General features: G+C 40.7%; 6 protein-coding genes across 7 annotated transcripts in view; 4 read left to right on the top strand and 2 right to left on the bottom strand.

Moving 5' to 3' along the window:
- Window positions 1-8: 8 nt before the first annotated feature.
- tmem17 (transmembrane protein 17) lies at window positions 9-1,778 on the bottom strand. The gene is made up of 5 exons (XM_035664373.1): window positions 1,526-1,778; window positions 1,322-1,425; window positions 689-802; window positions 436-579; window positions 9-315 (listed from the first exon to the last, which is right to left on the bottom strand). Exons 1-5 carry the CDS (start codon window positions 1,638-1,640, stop codon window positions 238-240), a joined length of 555 nt encoding a protein of 184 aa, XP_035520266.1. The 5' UTR covers window positions 1,641-1,778; the 3' UTR covers window positions 9-237.
- Window positions 1,779-2,031: 253 nt separating this feature from the next.
- LOC118330257 (tripartite motif-containing protein 16-like) lies at window positions 2,032-5,440 on the top strand. Its single transcript, XM_035664740.1, has 6 exons — window positions 2,032-2,698; window positions 3,172-3,267; window positions 3,351-3,584; window positions 3,795-3,951; window positions 4,053-4,097; window positions 4,198-5,440. Exons 1-6 carry the CDS (start codon window positions 2,117-2,119, stop codon window positions 4,716-4,718), a joined length of 1,635 nt encoding a protein of 544 aa, XP_035520633.1. The 5' UTR covers window positions 2,032-2,116; the 3' UTR covers window positions 4,719-5,440.
- A 249-nt stretch (window positions 5,441-5,689) lies between these two features.
- Window positions 5,690-9,042, top strand: LOC118330256 (E3 ubiquitin-protein ligase TRIM47-like). Its single transcript, XM_035664739.1, has 6 exons — window positions 5,690-6,295; window positions 6,380-6,475; window positions 6,876-7,121; window positions 7,256-7,409; window positions 7,541-7,600; window positions 7,690-9,042. The coding sequence occupies exons 1-6, from the start codon at window positions 5,723-5,725 to the stop codon at window positions 8,217-8,219; spliced, it is 1,659 nt and encodes a 552-aa protein (XP_035520632.1). The 5' UTR covers window positions 5,690-5,722; the 3' UTR covers window positions 8,220-9,042.
- Window positions 9,013-13,577, bottom strand: slc15a5 (solute carrier family 15 member 5). The gene is made up of 9 exons (XM_035664741.1): window positions 12,746-13,577; window positions 11,641-11,863; window positions 11,185-11,354; window positions 10,879-11,099; window positions 10,615-10,801; window positions 10,251-10,439; window positions 9,973-10,104; window positions 9,759-9,867; window positions 9,013-9,446 (listed from the first exon to the last, which is right to left on the bottom strand). The coding sequence occupies exons 1-9, from the start codon at window positions 13,089-13,091 to the stop codon at window positions 9,305-9,307; spliced, it is 1,719 nt and encodes a 572-aa protein (XP_035520634.1). The 5' UTR covers window positions 13,092-13,577; the 3' UTR covers window positions 9,013-9,304.
- A 1,729-nt stretch (window positions 13,578-15,306) lies between these two features.
- zgc:153293 (uncharacterized protein LOC555710 homolog) lies at window positions 15,307-18,314 on the top strand. 2 transcript variants are annotated; one of them, XM_035664737.1, is made up of 7 exons: window positions 15,307-15,416; window positions 15,703-15,951; window positions 16,557-16,701; window positions 16,877-16,984; window positions 17,125-17,280; window positions 17,375-17,504; window positions 17,715-18,314. In XM_035664737.1, the coding sequence occupies exons 2-7, from the start codon at window positions 15,716-15,718 to the stop codon at window positions 17,909-17,911; spliced, it is 972 nt and encodes a 323-aa protein (XP_035520630.1). In that variant the 5' UTR covers window positions 15,307-15,416; window positions 15,703-15,715; the 3' UTR covers window positions 17,912-18,314. The 2 variants fall into 2 exon arrangements, with proteins under 2 accessions (XP_035520630.1, XP_035520631.1); XM_035664738.1 differs by having other exon boundaries at window positions 15,310-15,416; window positions 15,700-15,951.
- A 291-nt stretch (window positions 18,315-18,605) lies between these two features.
- The window catches only part of LOC118330275 (ras-related protein Rab-19), a 3,638-nt gene continuing 1,562 nt past the window's right edge, over window positions 18,606-20,681 (top strand). Inside the window, exons 1-4 of the mRNA XM_035664761.1 lie at window positions 18,606-18,639; window positions 19,098-19,195; window positions 19,778-19,966; window positions 20,373-20,556. Coding sequence (XP_035520654.1) covers window positions 19,145-19,195; window positions 19,778-19,966; window positions 20,373-20,556 — 424 coding nt within the window. The 5' untranslated portion in view covers window positions 18,606-18,639; window positions 19,098-19,144. The remainder of the gene's footprint in view (window positions 18,640-19,097; window positions 19,196-19,777; window positions 19,967-20,372; window positions 20,557-20,681) is intronic.

The following is a 20,681-nucleotide window of genomic DNA, read 5'->3' as shown; positions in this document are numbered from 1 at the left end:
AGATTTTATTTATTCCAACAAAAACAAAAATACAATCCCGTGGAATACATTGTTAATAAAATACAAAAATAAATATATCCAGATGTTTCTCTCTTCAATGATCCATCCTGGGGAGGAAATCTCCTCCTAAAATACAACATGTAATACAAAAAGTGACACATTATTTTTTGTTGTCAGCCTCTAAGTCTGTGCGGTGTGAAGTACGAATATGTCCAGATGTGGCGGGAGCGTCACAATTCAGTCAAACTGTCGGAGGTGAAACTGGCTTTCTGTGTGTTTGACCATGTCTCGGAGCGCCACGAAACCAGACAGGGCCTGAATCATCCAGGAAAGAAAACATGTCAATCAAACCAATGACAATCACTAAATTAAGAAATCTAGAAAACACGAACAACAAAGTGGAAGTGGTAAAACTACAACAGTCTCTTATTGTACCTGTGTGAGTATGAATATGGCGAGAACTATGTGGACCCCCCTCTCCAGCGGCAGTATGAGAATGGCTTCGTTGAACAGCTGGAACAGGATGAGCGGAAACTGCAGCAGGATGCTCAGCAGCCAAAATCCAGCCAACTCTGGGACCTTCCCCCCCCCCCAAAAAAACCACACAGACGTTACAGGAGTTAAAACCTCTGCCTCGCACTTTAGTGTACGTCGTTAGATCTTTATGTTTGTGTGAGTGACGCATCACCTTTTCTTGAAGGTTCCCGGTGTAACCGAGGAAGAGTCTGATGGCCTCGATCAGAGTCATCACGACGAGCACAGTGACGAGGATGAACTTGTAGTAGTCTGGCAGGGCGGGATACTGGAAGAAATCAGAATTACAACAATGCAGTTAAAGTGATTTATTCAAATGAGCTGCTATGGCATTAAATATTCTCCAGTTTCCAGGTCTAAACCTGACAATTACAATGAAATGATGTTATAATTACAGTGATTTATCACATGTAGCAGCCTTTCAGAACTATTTGATCACTTTTTCTTACTTTATCATCATAAATATCTGTTTTGGTAACTGGTACCACCATTTTTTAAGGTTTAAGTTCTGCGATTTGCATATTGCACATGGCCATATTGCAATTTCAACTAATTGTGCAGCCCTAATATATTTATAAATGTACAAATTAGTTTATTTGTACCTTCTCAAGCTTGTTGTCCATGTTATCTGCTTGTTTTTGTTGTTTCGGTGCATTGAGAGCAATACACACACTTAAATAAAATAAAAGTAATTCTGACATACTCTTATTGTAATTATAATGGTTCATTTTAAGCATTTAACGTTATTTCCTCGCCTCCTATCTCACTTTCTCTCTTTTGGCCTCACCTTGAGGTGCAGCATTGTAGTTTCACTGATCCACCACAAGGGGAAGAACCACATGTTAAAGTACAGAGACATCTGGAGGTGGAGGCTAGACAGGACCCGCTTGTCTGAAGAAAACAAAGCAGCAGAAAACATACACGGATTGGAGAAACAACACACTTTCGGGTCATCTAAGGTTAACATCGCTGACTCTTTCATTGACGTTACCGTGAGGCAAAAACGAGTCGTTCTCCTTCGTGAAAGGCGGAGTCCGACTCTGGTCAAACAAAACGTTTCGAGAAAAGTCTTCTAAACGTCTTCTGAGCGTCTCCGGCAGGTCCATCGTGTGGAAATGCTCTCAGCTAAACGCAGACATCACCTGAGGGAGAAGAAAACACACACACAGCCTCTTCTTCCTCACTGCAGAGACCAAACGCTGCCGTCGTCTCCTTGGATACCGAAGAGATCTCGCGTTCCGCTCCAAATCTCGCAGGAGGAAATCTCGTTTGTGTAGTTTGTTTTTCCCCCTCTGTTGGTTCCTGTGTTTACTAAACTGTCTCCTCGTTTAGTTTGAATGTAACTTTTAATTATTTTTCACTAAATCAATAACTTTGGAACATTAAAGACTATTAAAAAAAATAAATACTTTGTTGGCAGTTTTTATTTTAGATTTATATGTGGAATAACATGATTTCTGTTTGTGGGAGGAGTTTTCTTGTTATAGGATTAGAGAAAGCACAATAAGAGATGAAACCCCTCCCGTTTGAAAATCCTCTTTGGTTTCAGAGAAACTGAAAGTTAGAGAGTGCTGTGATTAAGATGGCAGAGAGCTGTAAAGAGCCACATTCTTTGTCCTGCTCGATATGCTTGGATATTTTGAAGGGCCCTGTGACTCTTCACTGTGGCCACAGCTACTGTATGGCCTGTGTGAATGGCTACTGGGACCAGGAGGTTTGCAAGGGTGTCTACAGCTGTCCCCAGTGCAGACAGCTTTTCAGCCCTAGGCCCGTGTTGAACATGAACACAGTGCTGGCTGATTTGGCAGAGAAAATGTCAGGGGCAGGAGCACTCGCCCCTCCTGAGAAAGATGAAGTCGGCCCTGGGGATGTGGAGTGTGATTTCTGCAGCGTGAGGAAGCTGAAGGCTGTCAAGTCTTGCCTAATGTGTCTGGCTTCTTACTGTGCGACTCACCTGCAGCCCCACTATGAGTCTGCTGCTTTCAAAAGGCACAAGCTTGTGGAAGTCTCGGCCTCCATGCAGGAGAAGATCTGCCCCAAGCATGACAAGCTTCTGGAGGTCTACTGTCGCAGCGATGGCCAGTGCATTTGCCTGCTTTGTGTGATGGATGAGCACAAAGGTCATGACACTGTCTCGGCTGCATCAGAGAGGAAAGAGAAACAAGTAAGACATATTTACTTTTGGCCACAGTTAGTGTTTGTAAGTTCTTCATATTTCTTCAAAAGGTGGTGGTCTAGATGGTGTTTTGAACTTATGGTAGGGATATTTAGGAAGTTACATCATAATGTATGTCTGTAAATGGATTCAAAACACAATTCAACAGCAAATAAATTAATCAGTTTTGCAAGCTTTGCCATAAAATGCCTGATTTAATTGCAGCTTTTCTAAAAAATGACGATGCATGTTGCCATGTTTTTGCAAAATCTAAGGAAACATTCTGTGAGTTCTAGTGAGAATAAAATCGCTAGCAGCTCGGTGACATGTGGCTCAACATTTCTTGTGCCGGGCTGCTGTGATGGTAAACTACAGTGATGGTCAAAGTTGCGTTGATTGGACAAAATTGCAAGGTTGCACAGGTTTTAATTGTTGCAACATTAAAACTTCCTTGAGAGACTGACAAATGGTTTTATTTTCAGAAACAATTTGGAAAGAAGAAACAAAGATACCAGCATGGAATACAGGAGAAAGAGAAACAGCTGCAGCAGCTGAGACAGAAAGTGAAAGCACTGCAGGTGAATTCAACTTTCACCAGACTTAAATGCATCTAATGTGTGCCTTTCCTTTAAAGTGACGTTATTTGTGTTTTTTGCCGTAGGGTTCTGGGGCTGCAGCGGTTGATCAGAATGAAAAGGCCTACGCTGAATTTGTCCTGATGGCCGATAAAAGGCGCTGTGCTGTGAATGAGCTGATCAGAGTTCAGGAGATGGCTGTGGTGAGCCGAGCTGAGGCACTCATGGATCGGCTGGAGAAGGAGGTCTCTGACCTGAAAAAGGGGGAGTGTAAATTGAAGCAACTGTCACTCACTGAGGACCACATTCATTTCCTGCAGGTACACTGACAGTTCAATTCAGTTTAACTTTATTTCAGACACATATTAACATAAAAGCATAAAAATACAATACATGGACAACAACATAGATTTATAAAATCATCAAAGTCCAAAGGGATTAAAACACATTTGTTCCAATGTTTCCAAAAGATGAGTACCTCAGTAAGTAGGTGTAGTTCATGTTCATGTTTCTCTTTCACGTGTTTCTAGAGCTGCCAGTCCATCTTTGACTGTCCAGAACCTGATGTGTCCGCTGATTTCAACATCCATCTGCATGCACCTTTTGACTTTGTGACAAAGGCCATTTCTAACTTGAGAGACAAAATGGAAAACTTGGCAAAAACTATTGCAGAAATGTCAGAGGAAAGTAAGAAAACACCTTTATTAAAATAATGTTGTTTTTATTTGTAATTATGTGATATTGTATACATAGTAAATTTACTAAAATGTCATGTTTTCTGTTTTTAGTTCAAGCTGATCCTGATCCCAAGACAGGACAGGAGTTCTCCCTCTGTGAGTCATCATTGAAGCCTGAATATCTTTGAATTTGCCACTGTGATTCTAAAAAGTACTTATGTTGTCACATTGAATAATAATAAATTCTACATTTCAGATTCCTGCCACCTCACTTTGGATCCCAACACGGCATCTGTAAACCTATTGCTCTCTGAGGGAAACCGCAAAGTAACCTGGGTTAAAAAAGCCCAGGGGTATCCAAACCACCCAGAGAGATTTACCGAATACGATCAAGTGTTGTGCACTGAAGGTTTATCTGGAGTTTGCTACTGGGAGGTTGACTGGCAGGGGCCCAGGGTGGAGGTCGCTGTGTGCTATAAAGGGGCAGAGCTATTAGAAAATGGCTTTGGATACACAGACCAGTCCTGGTGCATTTCCCTTTCAAATCATGGTTGCACCTTTTGGCACGGTGAAGGCAAAACCAAAATATCCACCCCTTGCTCCTCCATTGTTGGAGTGTATCTGAATCATAAGGTAGGGAGCCTGTGCTTCTACAGCGTGTCTGATTCTGGTCAAATGATGCTCCTTCACAGAGTTCAGACCACATTCTCCCAGCCTCTGTACCCTGGGTTCATGGTCTCCAGAGGGGCCTCTGTTAGGATATTGTCACCAAAGTAACGGGCATCTGTATTACAGTGTGTTAAACAGTAGTGCTTCACAGGGGTGTTCAAAAGTAGTGTCTGCTGAACATTTCTCATTATACTTAAAGTTTGAATAAGGTTCTTTAAAGTTTGATTATGTTCTTTAAAATTACATATTTCTTTGCAAGGAAAAGGGCTGAAGATGATAATGGCACAAATGTTTTGTGTGTATGTTCAGTTTCAGTTTTTACTGTAAACTTGTTACTGTTAAAGTGAGTATTTGAGTTAATAACAAGAATAATTGTGTATAAAAAATTTAATAACTAACAGAAGTCTCACTCAGCTAGATATATGTTTTCTAGTAAATAAAACCTTAAAACACTCTGTCATTGTTTTTCCATATTCAATAAAGATAAAAACCCTTAAAAAAGGACGAGTGGGAAAACAACATAATTATGCATTTTGAGTATTTCTTGTTCCTTACTCTACCCACTCCACAAAATTGGACAACTATGTCATGCCTTCACCATCCTAGGAAAATAATTTAAGCTTGCAGAACACTGCTGAATGGTGTAGCCTACATCAGAGGGGATTTAGAAGTGGATATACCCAATGGAAATTTAAAAATATAAGCATACCCTGCACAACACCACTGGATATCCCTTGGTTATATAAAAATATTCATTAGAGTAACTTTAAATATGTTTTAAAGGTCTCCAGTGTGTAATTAACTAAAGTTGAGTACTTTGACTCTTCCAGTTAATGTTTAACTTTGATAATGTTATGTAGCCTACTTTGTTTCCCACTGACATAGAGCCACGTTTGAAACTTTGAATTGAGTTCTGAGTTTAAAGTAAAAGAAAAACAGAATGAAGTCCGAGAATAAAGTTAGAATTATGAACTCAAATAAATTGTGGTCCTTATCCTCTCCCGTAGACACTCACACAGACAGCACAGTCAGTGTTTGTGCCATAGGCTGCCAACAAGCCACTCCTCCTTCAGAGAGAATGAAAGTAACTCCGTCAGTCTGAGCGGGAGAAAATGGCTAACACTCAGGAACTGTTCGACTGCTCCATATGTTTACAGTTACTGGAGGATCCAGTGACGACAGCCTGTGGACACAGTTACTGTATAAAATGCCTAAATGCCTTCTGGGATAGGAATAATAACAGAGGAAGAAGTTATAGCTGCCCTCAGTGCAGGCAGACTTTCCACCCGAGGCCTGATCTGAAGAGGAACACACTTCTGGCTGATCTGTTGGAGGAACACAGGAGGGCAACCGGTGCTGCAGCTGGTGACACCTACACTGCACCAGGTGATGTGCAGTGTGACGCTTGCACGGGGAGAAAAAGAAAAGCTTCCATGTTCTGTCTCATGTGCTTGGCCTCTTACTGTGAGACTCATCTGAAGCCTCACTTTGAGGTGCCACCATTAAAAAAACACAAACTGATTCAAGCCTCCGCTAGGATCAAAGACAGCATATGTGGCCGTCATGACAAACTTCTGGAGGTTTACTGCCACACTGATCAGCAGTTCATATGCCTGCTGTGTCTGATGGATGAGCACAAAGGCCACGACACTGTGGCAGTTGCAGTACAGCGGGGTGAAATGCAGGTAAGTCCCACGCTGAAGTGATTTGTGGTCCTGTCCTTTTAATGTAACAGGTTCTGAAAAGCTTCTGGATTTGTGTTTCAACAGAGACAACTGGAGAGGAATAAACAAGAAATCGCAGACAGAGTGATGAATTCAGAGAGGAAGATGGCAGAGCTGAGGCAGGCTGCAGACTCTATAAAAGTGCGTGACATCCATACGAATAAGTATTTCCTGTATTCATCAGTAAATGTTTTTATTATTTTTAAATATTGATATAAGACAAAGATCCTAGTAACTCCTGTTAACAGGCAAAGCTGCCCTACAAAGAGGAAATGGGTGTAAACTGTGTTAGGCAATTGTTTTCCTTCCTTTCTTTGCACATTAGTGCATTAGTTAGTAATCCAGTACAAATGCATTCAAAAATAAACAAATATATACTTTTTTATACTACTTAGCCTGTATGTTTGCTATAACTGCTGTATGGCCTAGCTCAGGTTAAAGCCTCTGTTAAACATGAACAAATACATACAGAGAATGAATGCCGTAGAACTTTCCTTCATCACCCGTCGTAACTGGACAAACGGTGCATGTTTCTTACAAGAATGCCGCGTGGGAGGCGTGTGACGACTTTGAGCGACGGTGTGCTGAACACATTCGTTTCTACACCCTTTTTGTGGAGAAGAAGTGCTCTCAGATGAGAGAGAAAGTTGGAGAAGCAGAGAAAGCTGGAGTGGACTGGACCGACAGTCGTCTCGGGCAACTGACGCGTGAAGTGCTTGAGCTGAGGAGGAGAGAGGATAAACTCAACCAGCTTTCACAAACAGAGGACCTCATTCAGTTCTTTCAGGTGAGGACATGTTTTCTAGCCCTTCAGTTATAGAGTCTTTGAAAGTGTATGCCATTTTTAATCTTTATGCCTCTAAATTTAATTTAAATGTTGGGTATTTTTAATCACACAATGTATTTATTGGCTTTGTGCAGGGTTTCCAGGCCCTGGGTGACCTCCCTGCATTCACAGACTCGCAGGAAAGACCTGACACGCTGACAGAGTTTGTCACTGCACAGAAAGATAAACTGAAAAATGTGTGCAACAAAGGAAAGAATGAATTAGTCGCTCATTCTGAAGAAAATATGTGTAAGTTTGTCCAGTTTTGATCTCTAAACCTTGTTGATACCCGTCTGGTCTGCTTAGTATATTTCCTGTTGTTGTACAGAGAGAATGAGGAAATTTCATATATTTTTCATATATTTTTTTTTTCATAACAGTGTCAAAACAGCCAACGCTACGTAAGGAAATAACATCAAGGACAGACCTGTTCACCAAACGTAAGATTAAGCACAAGGTTAATTAATTTTGCATAAATACCAGCACAAATATACATGAAAGCTTTTAAATGTTTCTTATGTTCCTGCAGGCTCCAAAATAGAGGTGGATCCCAACACAGTAGCAGCATGTCTTTGCTTGTCTGATGGAAACAGAGAGATATCGTGGGGTGGCAGGGACCAGGCTCACCCTGATAACCCTGACAGATTCACCTTCAATCACCAGGCTCTGTGCCAAAAGGGCCTTGAAGGGAGCCACTACTGGGAGGTGGAGTGGGACGGTGGCGTTGTCGATTTGGCCGTGTCATACAAAGGCATTAAAAGAAAGGGTTTGGGCAAAGAGTGCTGTTTTGGCCACAATGGTCTCTCCTGGAAATTAACGTGCTCTTCGTCCGGCTGCAGGTTTTGGCACAATAATCTTCACAAAGGCCAAATTCCTCCAGCTCGCTCCCGCAGAGTAGGCGTACACCTTGATTTTGAAGAAGGAAGACTGGCCTTCTACAATGTTTCTGACACTGAGACGTTGACGCTGCTGCACCAAATCCAGACCACCTTCACTGAACCTCTATATCCTGGTTTTTCTGTTGATTTAGGTTCAACACTGAGAATATGCAACATCTGAGCCAGTCCACATTAAAGACGGTAGCTGCAAGACTGGCTGCCATTTATGACTTAAGGATAGAAAAAAGTAGTGTGTGTGCGTGAGAGATATGTATGCAGAAATTAGGCAACATATATGGATGATTTTGGACTGATTGAGAATCTTGATTATGAATCAAAAAGTGGAAAATGAAAGTTCTTTTATTATATTTTGGCTTTTTTTCCTCTTAAATGTTGCTAAAAAGCGCATCAAAATATCTTTCTGAAGAGCTTTTCAGAAATGGCTAATTACATTTTATTGTTATTTACCAAATTTAAGGCCAGTGTTCATAGCAATGATAATAAACTCTAACAGACACAAAACAGAAGATAATCTTTAAACTTCATCCGTTTACACATGTTGAGTCTAACTTAGAAAGCTTGAAACAGTTAAGAAGAGGGTTCAAAAAAATATCTTTTTTCTTTTTATTACGAGCTAATCCAACAAACTTTATATTGTTTCATTTGAAACTTTGCTGGTTGAAAACTTTATTCTGTGCGTTATGCTTTACAATGGAATAATCCTTATTCAAGCCTCACATCAACTGTGAACTTGAAGTTTTTTAGTAAGTTGTAGTCTGATTTATGCTATGATGAGAGATGTTGAGTTTACATGTAGGCTGTGCCACATGGTGTTATAGTGTAGTTGTGTCTTTTGTTGTATGTTGGAGAACTGCAGTGGAAATAAGTCTTTAAGACTTTTATGTGTTTTAATCCTTGATGATTGTAACTAGTGTTCTACATATTCTGTGTTTTTAATCATCAGAAAATCAACAGTCGACTGACTTTACTTTAATTTAATCAACTCAAATAAAGGAAGCTTTGCTATTGATATGTCTATAATTTATCATTTCTGCTATTATTTACATAAATCACAGCCCATGCTACAAAAGAAGAAGAACATAATAGGACATTCAGTAAGTGAAATGGTATATGCAGTTACTATAAAAACAACAAAAATATTTAAATTCCATGTATTTCATACAATTCAGCCCACAATTTCCCGAGTTTGAGATTTTGACATGACATGCACGCCAGCACCGCTGACAAAGATCACAATAAAGACAGTCATAAAATAGATTCAATGGAGGTGTTTGTGTAGGAGCGATCCACAGTGTCGTAGAAGCGCAGACAGGCCTTGTAATGCAGCAGTTTCTCAGTCAGAGGGCTGATGGTTACTGCTTTACCCTGCACACTCAGGTCTATGTACCTGGACAACATCAGGGAGACAAGAAAACACACTTAGGGCCGTGATACACAACCTTTTAAAGCAAGAGAAAGGATATGTTTATACCATTTAACAGTGGTTTATTATATTAAACTACTATGGAAACACACATGCCTGCTGAAATTCCCCACAAAATGTCTGTTGAAAATACCACAATGGACTGTAATGGACCTGACAATGGGTCACACACTGCTATCCATACATAAAAGTGTTTATTTTATGTGCAATTAAAAATAATCTAATTGTAACTTGTATTCCACTTAATAGTACTGGTAGTTAGAGGTAATGCTGTACCTGTAAGATACCCTCCAACAGACAAGGGTGTTTATAGCCATCAGTGTGGCCAGGAGGAAGAAGAATCTCTCAAGATTCCCATCATGCAGTGTGTTTGGGTAGAAGTTACCTGTAATCGAGTATCACTGTGGTCATATCAGACATCTTGATTTTTAATCACTTTCCAGTGTCACTATAATTTGTTTTGTTTTGTTTGTATTTGTATTCATTTTACCTCCAGAGATGAAGTACACCAGCTGAATAATGAAAGCTCCGAGGAAGCAGCCCCCTCCATAGGACAGAGTGAGGAAGTGCAGGGAGATCCCTCTGATGTGGCTCGGGGTCAGCTGGAAAGAAATCAGGGAACCTGCCAGAGAGAAAGTGACAGCAGAAATGTTTGATTGTCTTTCCTGCTGCGTATTTGTGACATCTCTGACCAGGGGAAAGTGTCAACATTTTAGGAAAGATGCACCATGTAAGATAAAGGAATAAATACTGGAGTCGGTTACTCACATGCAGGGGTGACGAGAGCCTCTGCGAGACCGAGTAGGATGTACTGAGGAGCCAGCTGGAAACACGGCATGGCCGACACTTGCAGAACTTTTCCAGACAGAGTCTGCTCCACCAGAGGGTATGTCTTCCTATATAGCTCAGACAAACCTGCCACCAGGACTGACAGAGTGGCACACGCATGGCCCAGAGCTGGAAGGGGAGGATGGACAGGGGAGGGGTGATGAGAGAGGGGGCTGCAGAATAATTACAGGAGGAAAGAGGGAGGATGAGAGAGGCAGATGAGCGAGAGAGACATAGGTATGTTAGGTGAACACATTACAATTATATGTGCATTAGTAAGGGATCTGCACATAGAAATACTCACTGATGACTTTTGCAGGTGCCAGAGGAGTTTTTTCCATGGAGAGGTAGCAAGTCATCACACACTCGATCAGCGGGGCTAAGAGCAGCAGAGGTAGGATGCTGATCACATTCATGGCACCGATGGGCAACAGGAGGTCATTCAGATGGAGGTTTGAGTTCATCGTCTGTATGTAGTAACCTGAGGGAATCTGTAGGAAACATGTTCTTCATGGAAATGATCCTTTTTCATGCTTTATAAAGACCGATTATATTCCCAGTGACTTGCCTGTGTGACGCAGGCTCTGTACAGCAGCTGAAGCCCGTGAAGAGGGAAGAGCTTGGCCAGGACTTTGACGTTCTCTACATGTGTTTCGCTGTAACGGCCACCATTGTTCTCCTTGGCCCGGTCCAGCCAAGATGTTACATCTCCACTCAGATGGCGATAGTGGAGGCAGCACATCTTGAGAGAGTTCAGGAAAACTCCCAGTGTGGTCAGTAACAATCCACCTATGACAGACACAAGATGGTTCATGTATATTTACAAGTATTGTCTGAATACCTGTTTTTATGTCTTTTTTTTCATGCATTGTACCTCTATTGGGTTTATAGGTGAGTTTGTTCCGCATCATGTGTATGGCGATTAGAGCAAGCAGCACAGAGGTGAAGGGGATGAGGAAGGCCAGATTTTTGGCCACAGACTGCTGGATGTAAGCAATGCCCAGAAACACCACGGTAGAATTCAAGTTGACCAGCCAGTAGAACCTAAACATAAATAAAACAAATATCACACACACAAGTTCTTCATTTCATTAGCATGTGATTGTAGATGACACAGAATAATATATGAGTAGATTTTTGAGCCACTCTAGGGATGGCAATTTGGCCTTTTTTGGTCCAATGTTCTGATTTATATTATCTCCATGCAGAATAACTGAACTGTAAAAGTGTAAAGAACCTCTCAAATGATGATTAAACACAACATGGTAACAATATTAACGGACTGGACTAAGTGAGTGACTGTATTCAGATTCAGGCAACCACCACCCACCAGTTGAAGAAGGACAGGAGCTGATGCTGATTGTAGGTTTGTAGGCTGTAGGCCCCCATGGGACAGAGGATGGCCCGGATGCCGCCAATGCCCAGCGCAGCAGCCAGGAGGCCGGTGTAGAACAAGATCTGTTGCTCCCGATGCTCCAGCTGGTGCGTCATGTGATGAGTGTCTATGTAGAAATCTTCAAATGGGAACGCCACCACCGGCAGCATGGCTGTGCCTTGAAAGTATGTTGACAGGTGGAAGTCATTTACAGCTAGATTTCGAACTAGAGTGTGACTTCACGGAAGCAGGGCCATGACTAAGCACCTAAACAGAATTACTAAGGCTCTTGAAATGAGCTTACAGTAAAGAATCATAATGACCACTATGTCAGATGAATGTGCCATTTCCTTGTTCATTTCACACATTCAGATAAATATCATGTATTTTAAACTGGCAGATTTGAACCCTATCCCTCCCAGCCAACCAAATTTACTTCCTTTTCTTGGCTTTGAAAAAAAAGTCAAAATTGAATTAAAGAAAAGTGAGAAAATATCATAAAATATTGTTTGATATTTTTACAGAATTAAAAAATATATAGAAATTTGATGACATTAGACCAATGGTTCCCAACTTGGAGGTTGGGAACTCCACTAAGGGTCTCTAACACTTCATATGGGATTGCAAGGCCTTCTTGACTTTAAGGGGTGTAAGAAAACTTGTAGGCCTATATGTCAGCGTTTGGTTCACTTCTATGAAGAAAAGTAAATGCAAAGTAAAGTCACTTGTCTGATAGAATAATGGCCAAGCGGCAAGGACAAGAAAACTGTGAATTTGAAGAAATAAGTCTATTAAGTATGTATGATTGTTTAAAATAAAAAGAGAATTGTATAAAAAGTTGCCTAAACAGTGCTCAAAACTCAAAGTTTTACACAAAATTTCCTGCTTTACGATGAGTTCACTGTATTTGGGTTAATTGTACAGTTTTGAATATAATAAATATCCATAAAATATGTCACTTCAATTTACTAAATGATAGAAAAGGGGTCCCTTAAGGAAAAAGGTTGGGAACCACTGCATTAGACAACATTTCATCAACCTTTAACTCATTGTTTCTTACCAAAGAAATGAAGGAAAGCACACAAGTAGAGCACCTTGCTCCTTCCCAAGCAGGTTTCTGAGAACCACCGAACCAGAACGGGGGTCAGGGTGCTGGCTCCTATGAAGCACAGGTTGACTGTCGCAGCCAGGTAGTTATCATAGCCCAGCTTCACAGTGCAGAAGAGAATCATGTTGCATACAATCCCAAAGAAAGTGAATCTTTCACACAGCTCCACAAGCAGTACACAGATGATAACTTGGAGCTTCTTGCGTGACTTCCTTGGTGGTCCCTGGTCTGGACAAGGGGTCCGGGAGAGTCGGCGCAGTCGGCTTCTGCCCTCCGGCAGCCTCTGGATGTCCCCCATCAACCTACCACCTTCCCCAGAGAACTGGTTGCTGGACTGCTTGACTGAACCACACACAGAGCTCTGAAGGCCCCTTCAAGGATAGGAGCAGCAGAGGTCAGAGCTGGAATCCTTCACGTTGGTGTGACTGGAGCTGGACTGGAGACACGTAGCATCAGACACACCTACCTGCATTCTGCACGTGCTGGTGGCTGATTATCCCCCTGTGTCATCATCTTACTCAGAACTGTGGACGCCTCACAGGGATCTGACACATTATGCAAAATTGTATCCAGGAGGAGTTGATGGATGGGGGTGATGTAGAGAGTGACCCAGAAATATTTCTATAATTACCAACAGGATACAGACATGTGGTCAGTGTTTGTTTAATTAATGACTTATACAGAGTAGTGGACGAAAGTAATTAAGTAGATTAAGTACTGAACTTTTGAGGTATTTTTTACTTGAGTAATTCCATTTTATGTTACTTTATACTCGACAACAGGAAAATATTACACTTTTTACTTGACTTCATTTGACAGCTTTTTAGTTGTAAATTCAGATTATTAAAACAAAATATAATCAGCAAATAAATATAACTAATAGTAATAATTATTATGTATTTTTATACATATTATACATACAGTAAAATTAGCTCCATCTTTTCCAATCCAGTGATATAAAGTACATTAAGGATGATTGGTTATAATTGAGTAACCAAAAATCCCCTGGCTTTACAGATCATAAGGGCCTCTATGATTTCAATGGACAAAATAAATTTTATACTACAATGTCTTTTTTAGTTCCTTTTTTATACAATGTCAAGCATTTTATCTTACCTATGTTAAACCCTGTCTGTTGTCTGTCTAAAATACTAAAAATTAATTTAAAAATGGTAAACAACAACAAGAACACACCATGTCGCCCATAGGCAGTGGGCTTCAGCATTAAAACACATAAAACAAGACACAAATTAATTTACCGCTGCTTACAAACACTCACAAAATGCCACATCTCTTTGTGAAAGCAGCCCTTCGGTATACAAGCACATTTTGGAAGGGCCGGCTGGTAATTAGACTGATAATGTTAAGTGGGAGTGAGACAGAGTGCACGGACAGGTTGACTTCAACTGGATCAGACCTGCTACGGACAACAACTGCCTGTTATTACAGTAAGGGTGTAAACATATTGTCCGGAGCACAAGCAACAAAACACACAGCAAGGAAGCACTGACCAGAATAACACTAGAATATAAGAGTACCTGTTCACATAGAAATATGAACAACAAATATAATCTAAATGGTTTATTTTACATTTTTTTACTCAGAAATGTTCAGTGTGACCAAAATCTTTATCACTAAAATTAAGAATATAAAACAAGATTATTTTCTGTGGGTCTAAATATTCTCCTCAGATGTTTAAAATGTGTATATTTCAGTAGAAAGTCAGTGAAAACATCCCTAATTCGAGGTAAAATTGTAAGAAATCTTAAAATTAAGAGATTCAAAATGTAAAAAAAGATTTATTGTAATTGTCTATATATAACTCCAAACCTAAGTCATATTAAGATGTAAATAACAACATAAAAGTACCAATATAAGATAACATACTGGATAGGAAGTGTGGGATAATATAACATGTATATTAATTAAAAAATAATAAATAATAATTTAATAATAAAAAATAATATTAATATTTTTTATAGCATTAACGTTACTTATTTGTATCATTTATTTAGCTATGGGGTGGCGTATATTTATTATTAATCATTATTAATATGTTTTTAGCAGATAATTGTACTTTTTGATGTATTTTTTATTATTCTGATGCTGTGTCTATTTATTTAAACATTTTAACCAGTTGTATTACTTTTTATACTACTATTTATACTTTTCATTCAGATGTATTATGAGCCTTTTTTCCTATTTTAAGTTGTCATTTTCCCCTGTTTAATGAGACAGCGTTTCCTTAGTTCGTGTTTTAAATGATTACAAAGACACTTTGGGTATTTATGTGTCTGATTGATTGATTGATTGATTGATTGATTGATTGATTGATTGACGTTTGTCTCTTCAACTTATCAGTTTGTTTTTTTTCTTTCGCAAAAAAAACAAAACAGCGTAACGTCGAGCATCGCCATGGCTACAGAAACAGCGTAACGTCGAGCATCGCCATGGCTACAGAAACAGCGTAGCGTCGGGCATCGCCATGGTTACAGAAACAGCGTCCAGTTGAGCGTGGGGCCGCGGTGTATCATGGGAAAAGGAGTCGTTAGCGGATCAGTCGCAGCGTCGGTGAACGAGACGAGGACTACAGCGAGACTTTTCTTCAAATATACGCACAAAGGTAGCTCACTAAATGTTCAGAGTTGTTTTATAGTTAGCTGGGAGCAGTGCGCACCGCGTACACCGCGGAGGGAGCACATGTTCAGCATTAAACCTGCATTAAACGCCAAATCTAAACCAGCTAACCAGCGCTAGCCCCAACTTCGCTAACCGTGTAAACAACTTGTTTTTCTTTATTGTGCCTGAAGGTTTATGGGACGTTTGTGTTACAGATAACGGCCCCAAACTCACGCATAACTTAAAACTCATGTGCCGACGTTGTGTGTGTGTTTTTATCTCCCAAGCAGACGTCGGTTTGTAATGTCCGGAGGGAAGATGCCGACCTGTCCTGCGTCCGCGTCCGATGGCTTCAGCTCGACTCCTGTTAAAACCAGCCTGGGGAAAGACGTGCACACCTCCAGGGGCTTGGACGACGGTGTCCTCTCCGACGAAGAGGACACGTTTTCTCTGCTTTCTCCCATCTATCATGATAGTTTTGACAGCGATGAGGATGTGGAGGGCGGCCGGGCTCAGCAGAGCGACGACTCACCGCTCAGGTACTGCTGAGTTTGAGGTCCTCAGGTTCCCACACACAGTCAGGAAAACAGCTGGAAGATTGGTTAAAATGTCCAAGTATCCTGGAAATAACTATATTTTTTAATGTATTAAGACGTGCACAGTATTAATTGTAGGTGCAACAACCACTTTCTGCTTCTTTTAATAGGATAACAGGTAAGAAGATTCATTTTATGTAAAATTAAATACATTCTGCTTAATTTGAGCTGTTACTTTCAGGCTGTGGCCGAAGTAATGTTACAGGAAAACTGGAAAAACCAGCAAGTGAATTAATGTGGTGTCTCAAACACACTGACCACCTACCTGTCATGAACCTGAGACACTTCATCATGAACCTGCATCATTAACAAAGGAGGAAAACTGGGGTTAAATGCGTCAATACTATATCTACCAGTAAATTATATAACTATTTGTAAGTAAGTGCTGTCCTGTATTTTCAAGAAAACTGGAAAATGATTTCTTAAAAAGAGTGGGAACCCTGCTTATGAACTGAGTCAAACACCATTGAGGGCATTATTCATAGAGACAAAATGTGACAGTAGAATAGAGTAGAATATGTATAACTTTCGATCTGTTTTTGTTTCAGATGTGAGCTACCAAGAACACGTTCAGAGCAGATGGTGACTGCAGCTGTGGAGTCTGCAGGCTCACCTAATCTCAGTGCATGGGAAATGTGGCTGGTGACCAAAGCCAAGGAAGAACGTCTCAAATTGGAAAAGAAAGCAGAGGAGGCAAGTTGAATTATTATTTATGGCGCTGTATAACTGCAGCAGTGCTTACTTTCCTTTGCTTTCTGTACAAGGCTAGTCATAGTTTCCCCCCTCTTATTCATAAATATTTTTTCTCCCAAATGTCTTATTGCATCCTCTCTGAGTCTCATCCTGTCTTTTACATTCTTTGAATTAGGAGCGGATACTGAAGGAAAAGAAAGAAAGAGAAGAAAGGCAGCAGGAACGGAAAAAGCTTGTCATGGAAGAGAGGATCCAAGAATGGCTAAAGATGAAAAGAGAACAGGTAGACAGCTGCTCCTTTTAAACTCAAACCACACAAAGCACCATAGCAGATTGACTGTAATTGGTCAGACTTTTGCCCCAGTGATCTCAAACAGTCCAATGCTGACATGTCTATTATTTGTTTTCTTCTTGCAATCCCAGGAAAAGTACAAGCAACTTGTAAACCAGAGCAAAGAGGAGGAGATACAGAGGCAGCAGGAAAAACAGAGGGAGATTGAAGAGAAAGCTCAGCAAAAGTACAAAAACTGGCTGCAGAAGAAGAACCAAGAAAAAATGGAAAAGGAAAAGAAGGAGAAAGTAATGTGGATCTTTTTAAAGTCATTCTGCTTTTAATAAGAATAAGTTAAATGTTATTCCTGCCAGATTCTGAAAGGTCCTTTTTTCTTGTCAGGAGGAAGCTGCCCTGAAGGAGCAGCAGGAGAAAGAGCGCCGCACGAGGGCAGAGGAGAGGTTTAAGGAATGGGTGGCAAAAGCCAATGAAAAATGCAGAGCGAGTCCCAAATCACCTTGCTACCCAACAAGTAAGTCATTTCAGACATCTGGGAATTATTAACTATGTTTTATGTTTCGTTTTTGGATTAATTGAACAATTTAAAATCTGTTTCATGCAATTCGTCATCCAGGAGCAGTAGCAATAAAACTGTTGGTTTCAGACTCCATTAAATGTGATTGTAGCTCATTAGTTTCATTGGATATGTGTAATGTATCAGTATTGGTTTGATTTCTTCAAGGTCCCTACGACAAATCCTACCCACCACCCAGCTTCTACAATCCAATCCCCTGGAAACCGATTCCCGTCCCTCCTCCAGAACCGCCGATGAACAAGACGTCTGGCAAGAAACCTCAGAAACAACGGAAATGCCAGCAGAGCCTCAGCACTTCTTTTAGACTGAAAAACTCTACAGGACAGTTGGTGCAGAGGAGATGACACAGCAGATTGACGTCTGTGACTGATACAGTAGCTTAGCTACGGCTCAATTATGATTTCAGCACGACTCATCCGCACCACCACAGCACAGAGACTCTGCTGAATCACTGATGTATTGCTGTTATCTAATATGGTTGTGGTAATTAGACATGCTACCATATGTATATTTTAGTTATAGTTATTTTTTGTTGTACACTGGATTGATTTTGTAATGATTAACTAGCTCAGATTAGTTTATATGTAAGGATGTATTAATATTTGGGATTTAGAATTTTTACATGACTTGTCAAAGATGTTTATAGTTTGTTCTGATACTTGTGTGTCAACTTCCATACCATACATATGGACTCTATGTTGTATTATAAATTGAACTATTTGATATAAAAGAGGCACATTCATTGTCTTTTCCCCTCGTGTGCTTGTCTTATTTGTGCCACCACTAAGTGGTCAACAAAGCTGCCTTTTATTGCATTTAATAAGGCATCAACCAGAGACAACCACACTACAGAAAGAAGGTGGTTGGTGGTCACAGCCAAAGATAGACCCAGCTCGGTCAAGTGCCCCTCACACTCACACATTGTTCTGCGTCCAGCTGTGCCTTGTTCTTCTATGGGCTGAGATGACGACAGAAACGAGTGAGGGGGTGGAGAGAGGGAGGGAGAGACTGATTCAGATTCAGAGCAGTGTGTTCATTCTGTGTTAACATCTCACTGTGTATGCAGCCTGAGGTAAAATATATTTCAATTACACTTTGTTAGATTAACCAGTCTTTAACTACATCCTTTCAGTCTGTCTGCCGTGTCTGTAGTCTGCTCTGGAATGTGTTAGTTGACAGTAGTCAGCGAGGGAGGGGGGCTAATAATGAAAGGCATTTGTAAGTGGACAAAAAAAAACCAACCCATTCAGGGTCCAAAGAACTGCTGTTAAGACAAAGACGTGAAGTGTTTACATTCTGTCAAGAATAGTTAAATCGCAGGAGTCGTTTAAGCTGTTTGCTCTGGGGTATTTGCACACTGAGCCTTGTTAGCAAGAGCTGTCTATATAAAGAAACATGGCTCTGTTCAATGTCAGCCTCCAGCTCTTTAACCAGTTAGTTATAAAACCAAATAGAGCTCAATATGTGTAATCTTAATGCCTGAGTCAGTACTTTTGGTAATGAACGATGTGTTATTTCTGCCCCTTCCAGGTATTGTGTCCTATTACAGAGCCTGAATAGAAAATCCATATCCCAAGATGCAGTGGTGCAGGTGGGCTGGCAGTTGGAGATCACACCTACCGAGACAGGTAGGAGGCGTTTCTTTATAAGCCCAGAATGAAAGTGAGTGGGGAGAGGTGTAGAGGGCACAGAGAGTGACAGTCTGAAGGGCAGAACTGCAGTTGTGTTTTAAGACTTGAAGAATGTGGCCGATAGTGTAACACAGACATGGAAGGAAGTACAGGATGACGAAACATAACTTTTGGATCCTTACTTTTACTCTGCTATGGGGTCATTACGTTGATTTTAGAGTTGATTTCTGTTGGTTGCTGAGTTGAGTCTGTGAATTAGGTGAAAAATGGCAGAAGACACGAGCTGTTAGAATAAAAACTGCATTTAAAAGATAATTTTTAACCTCTGACTGGGACGACTTTATCTCTGGATCACACACAGTCAGCTGGAACCGTATGGGTGCACTACAGCTGGTGTAAACATGATTTGCCCCTTTTTCTGACAAGGTTGTGACTGCTGTTTCTGTAAATAGTCTCAGTTATTATTTACACAACTTGGAAGGAACCAGTTCTGTTGCATAGAGGGCACAGAGGTCTTGGATATAGTTTCAGCCTCAGTGTGTGTGTTTTTGTGTAAATATTCCTCCCTTCACCATGCAGTCTGCAGGCCCAGAGATTGAGGACTCCTTCGACTTTCTCTTTAAAATCATCCTGGTTGGGGACTCAGATGTGGGGAAGACCTGTGTGGTCCAGAGCTTCAAGTCTGGCATATTCATGGAGAAGCAGCAAAACACCATCGGGGTCGACTTTACTGTTCGTACCCTGGAAATCGATGGCAAGAAGGTGAAGGTAGGTGACCCTGTTCTTCTTTTAACTCTTATTTCATCATGTGTAAGTTTGTTCCTTTATTCATGCTCATAACAATCAATCATTGCCACATTAGGGACCATTTGATTTTATTATGGGTATACTGTAATATATTAAATCAACATGGAGATGTGTCTATGTTCTCACTGTGGTCTTAAAGTAAATAATCCCTGCTGCTTGTTGCAGTTAATAAAAGTTTTTGTTCCTTGAGAGAAAGAGGAGTGGCAAATGATTTCATCTGTGTGTTAGCTTTCTGGGTGTGTTGATTTGGTAACTGCTTGGATGTCTCGTTATGCTGATTAGTTTTTGGTTGTGTACACACGAGCATTGCTCAATGAGAACGTCAGCATGCGCGAGTAGCTCGTAATAGTATGGTATTGACTTGCAGATGCAGGTGTGGGACACGGCGGGACAGGAGCGCTTTCGCACCATAACTCAGAGCTACTACCGCAGTGCCCATGGGGCCATGGTGGCGTATGACATCACACGCCGCACCACATTCGAATCTGTTCCCCACTGGATCAGGGAGGTGGAGCACTATGGAGCTGCCAGCGTGGTGCTCATCCTCATTGGTAAGCAGAATGAAAATAAGTTGGTTTTATGTCAGCAAACGACAAAACAAGCTCCTACGCTGCAGTTGTAGCTATAAAAAGCAAGGACACATAGTGGTGTATCTTTTTTTTTTTTTTTTTAGAAA

This window comes from Morone saxatilis, unplaced genomic scaffold, assembly GCF_004916995.1.
Source record: "Morone saxatilis isolate NCDOM2014 unplaced genomic scaffold, NCSU_SB_2.0 Contig2, whole genome shotgun sequence".
Classification (NCBI taxonomy): Eukaryota; Metazoa; Chordata; class Actinopteri; family Moronidae; genus Morone; species Morone saxatilis.
Note: the sequence above shows the minus strand (reverse complement) of the source record. Positions and strands in the feature narration are given on the sequence as shown.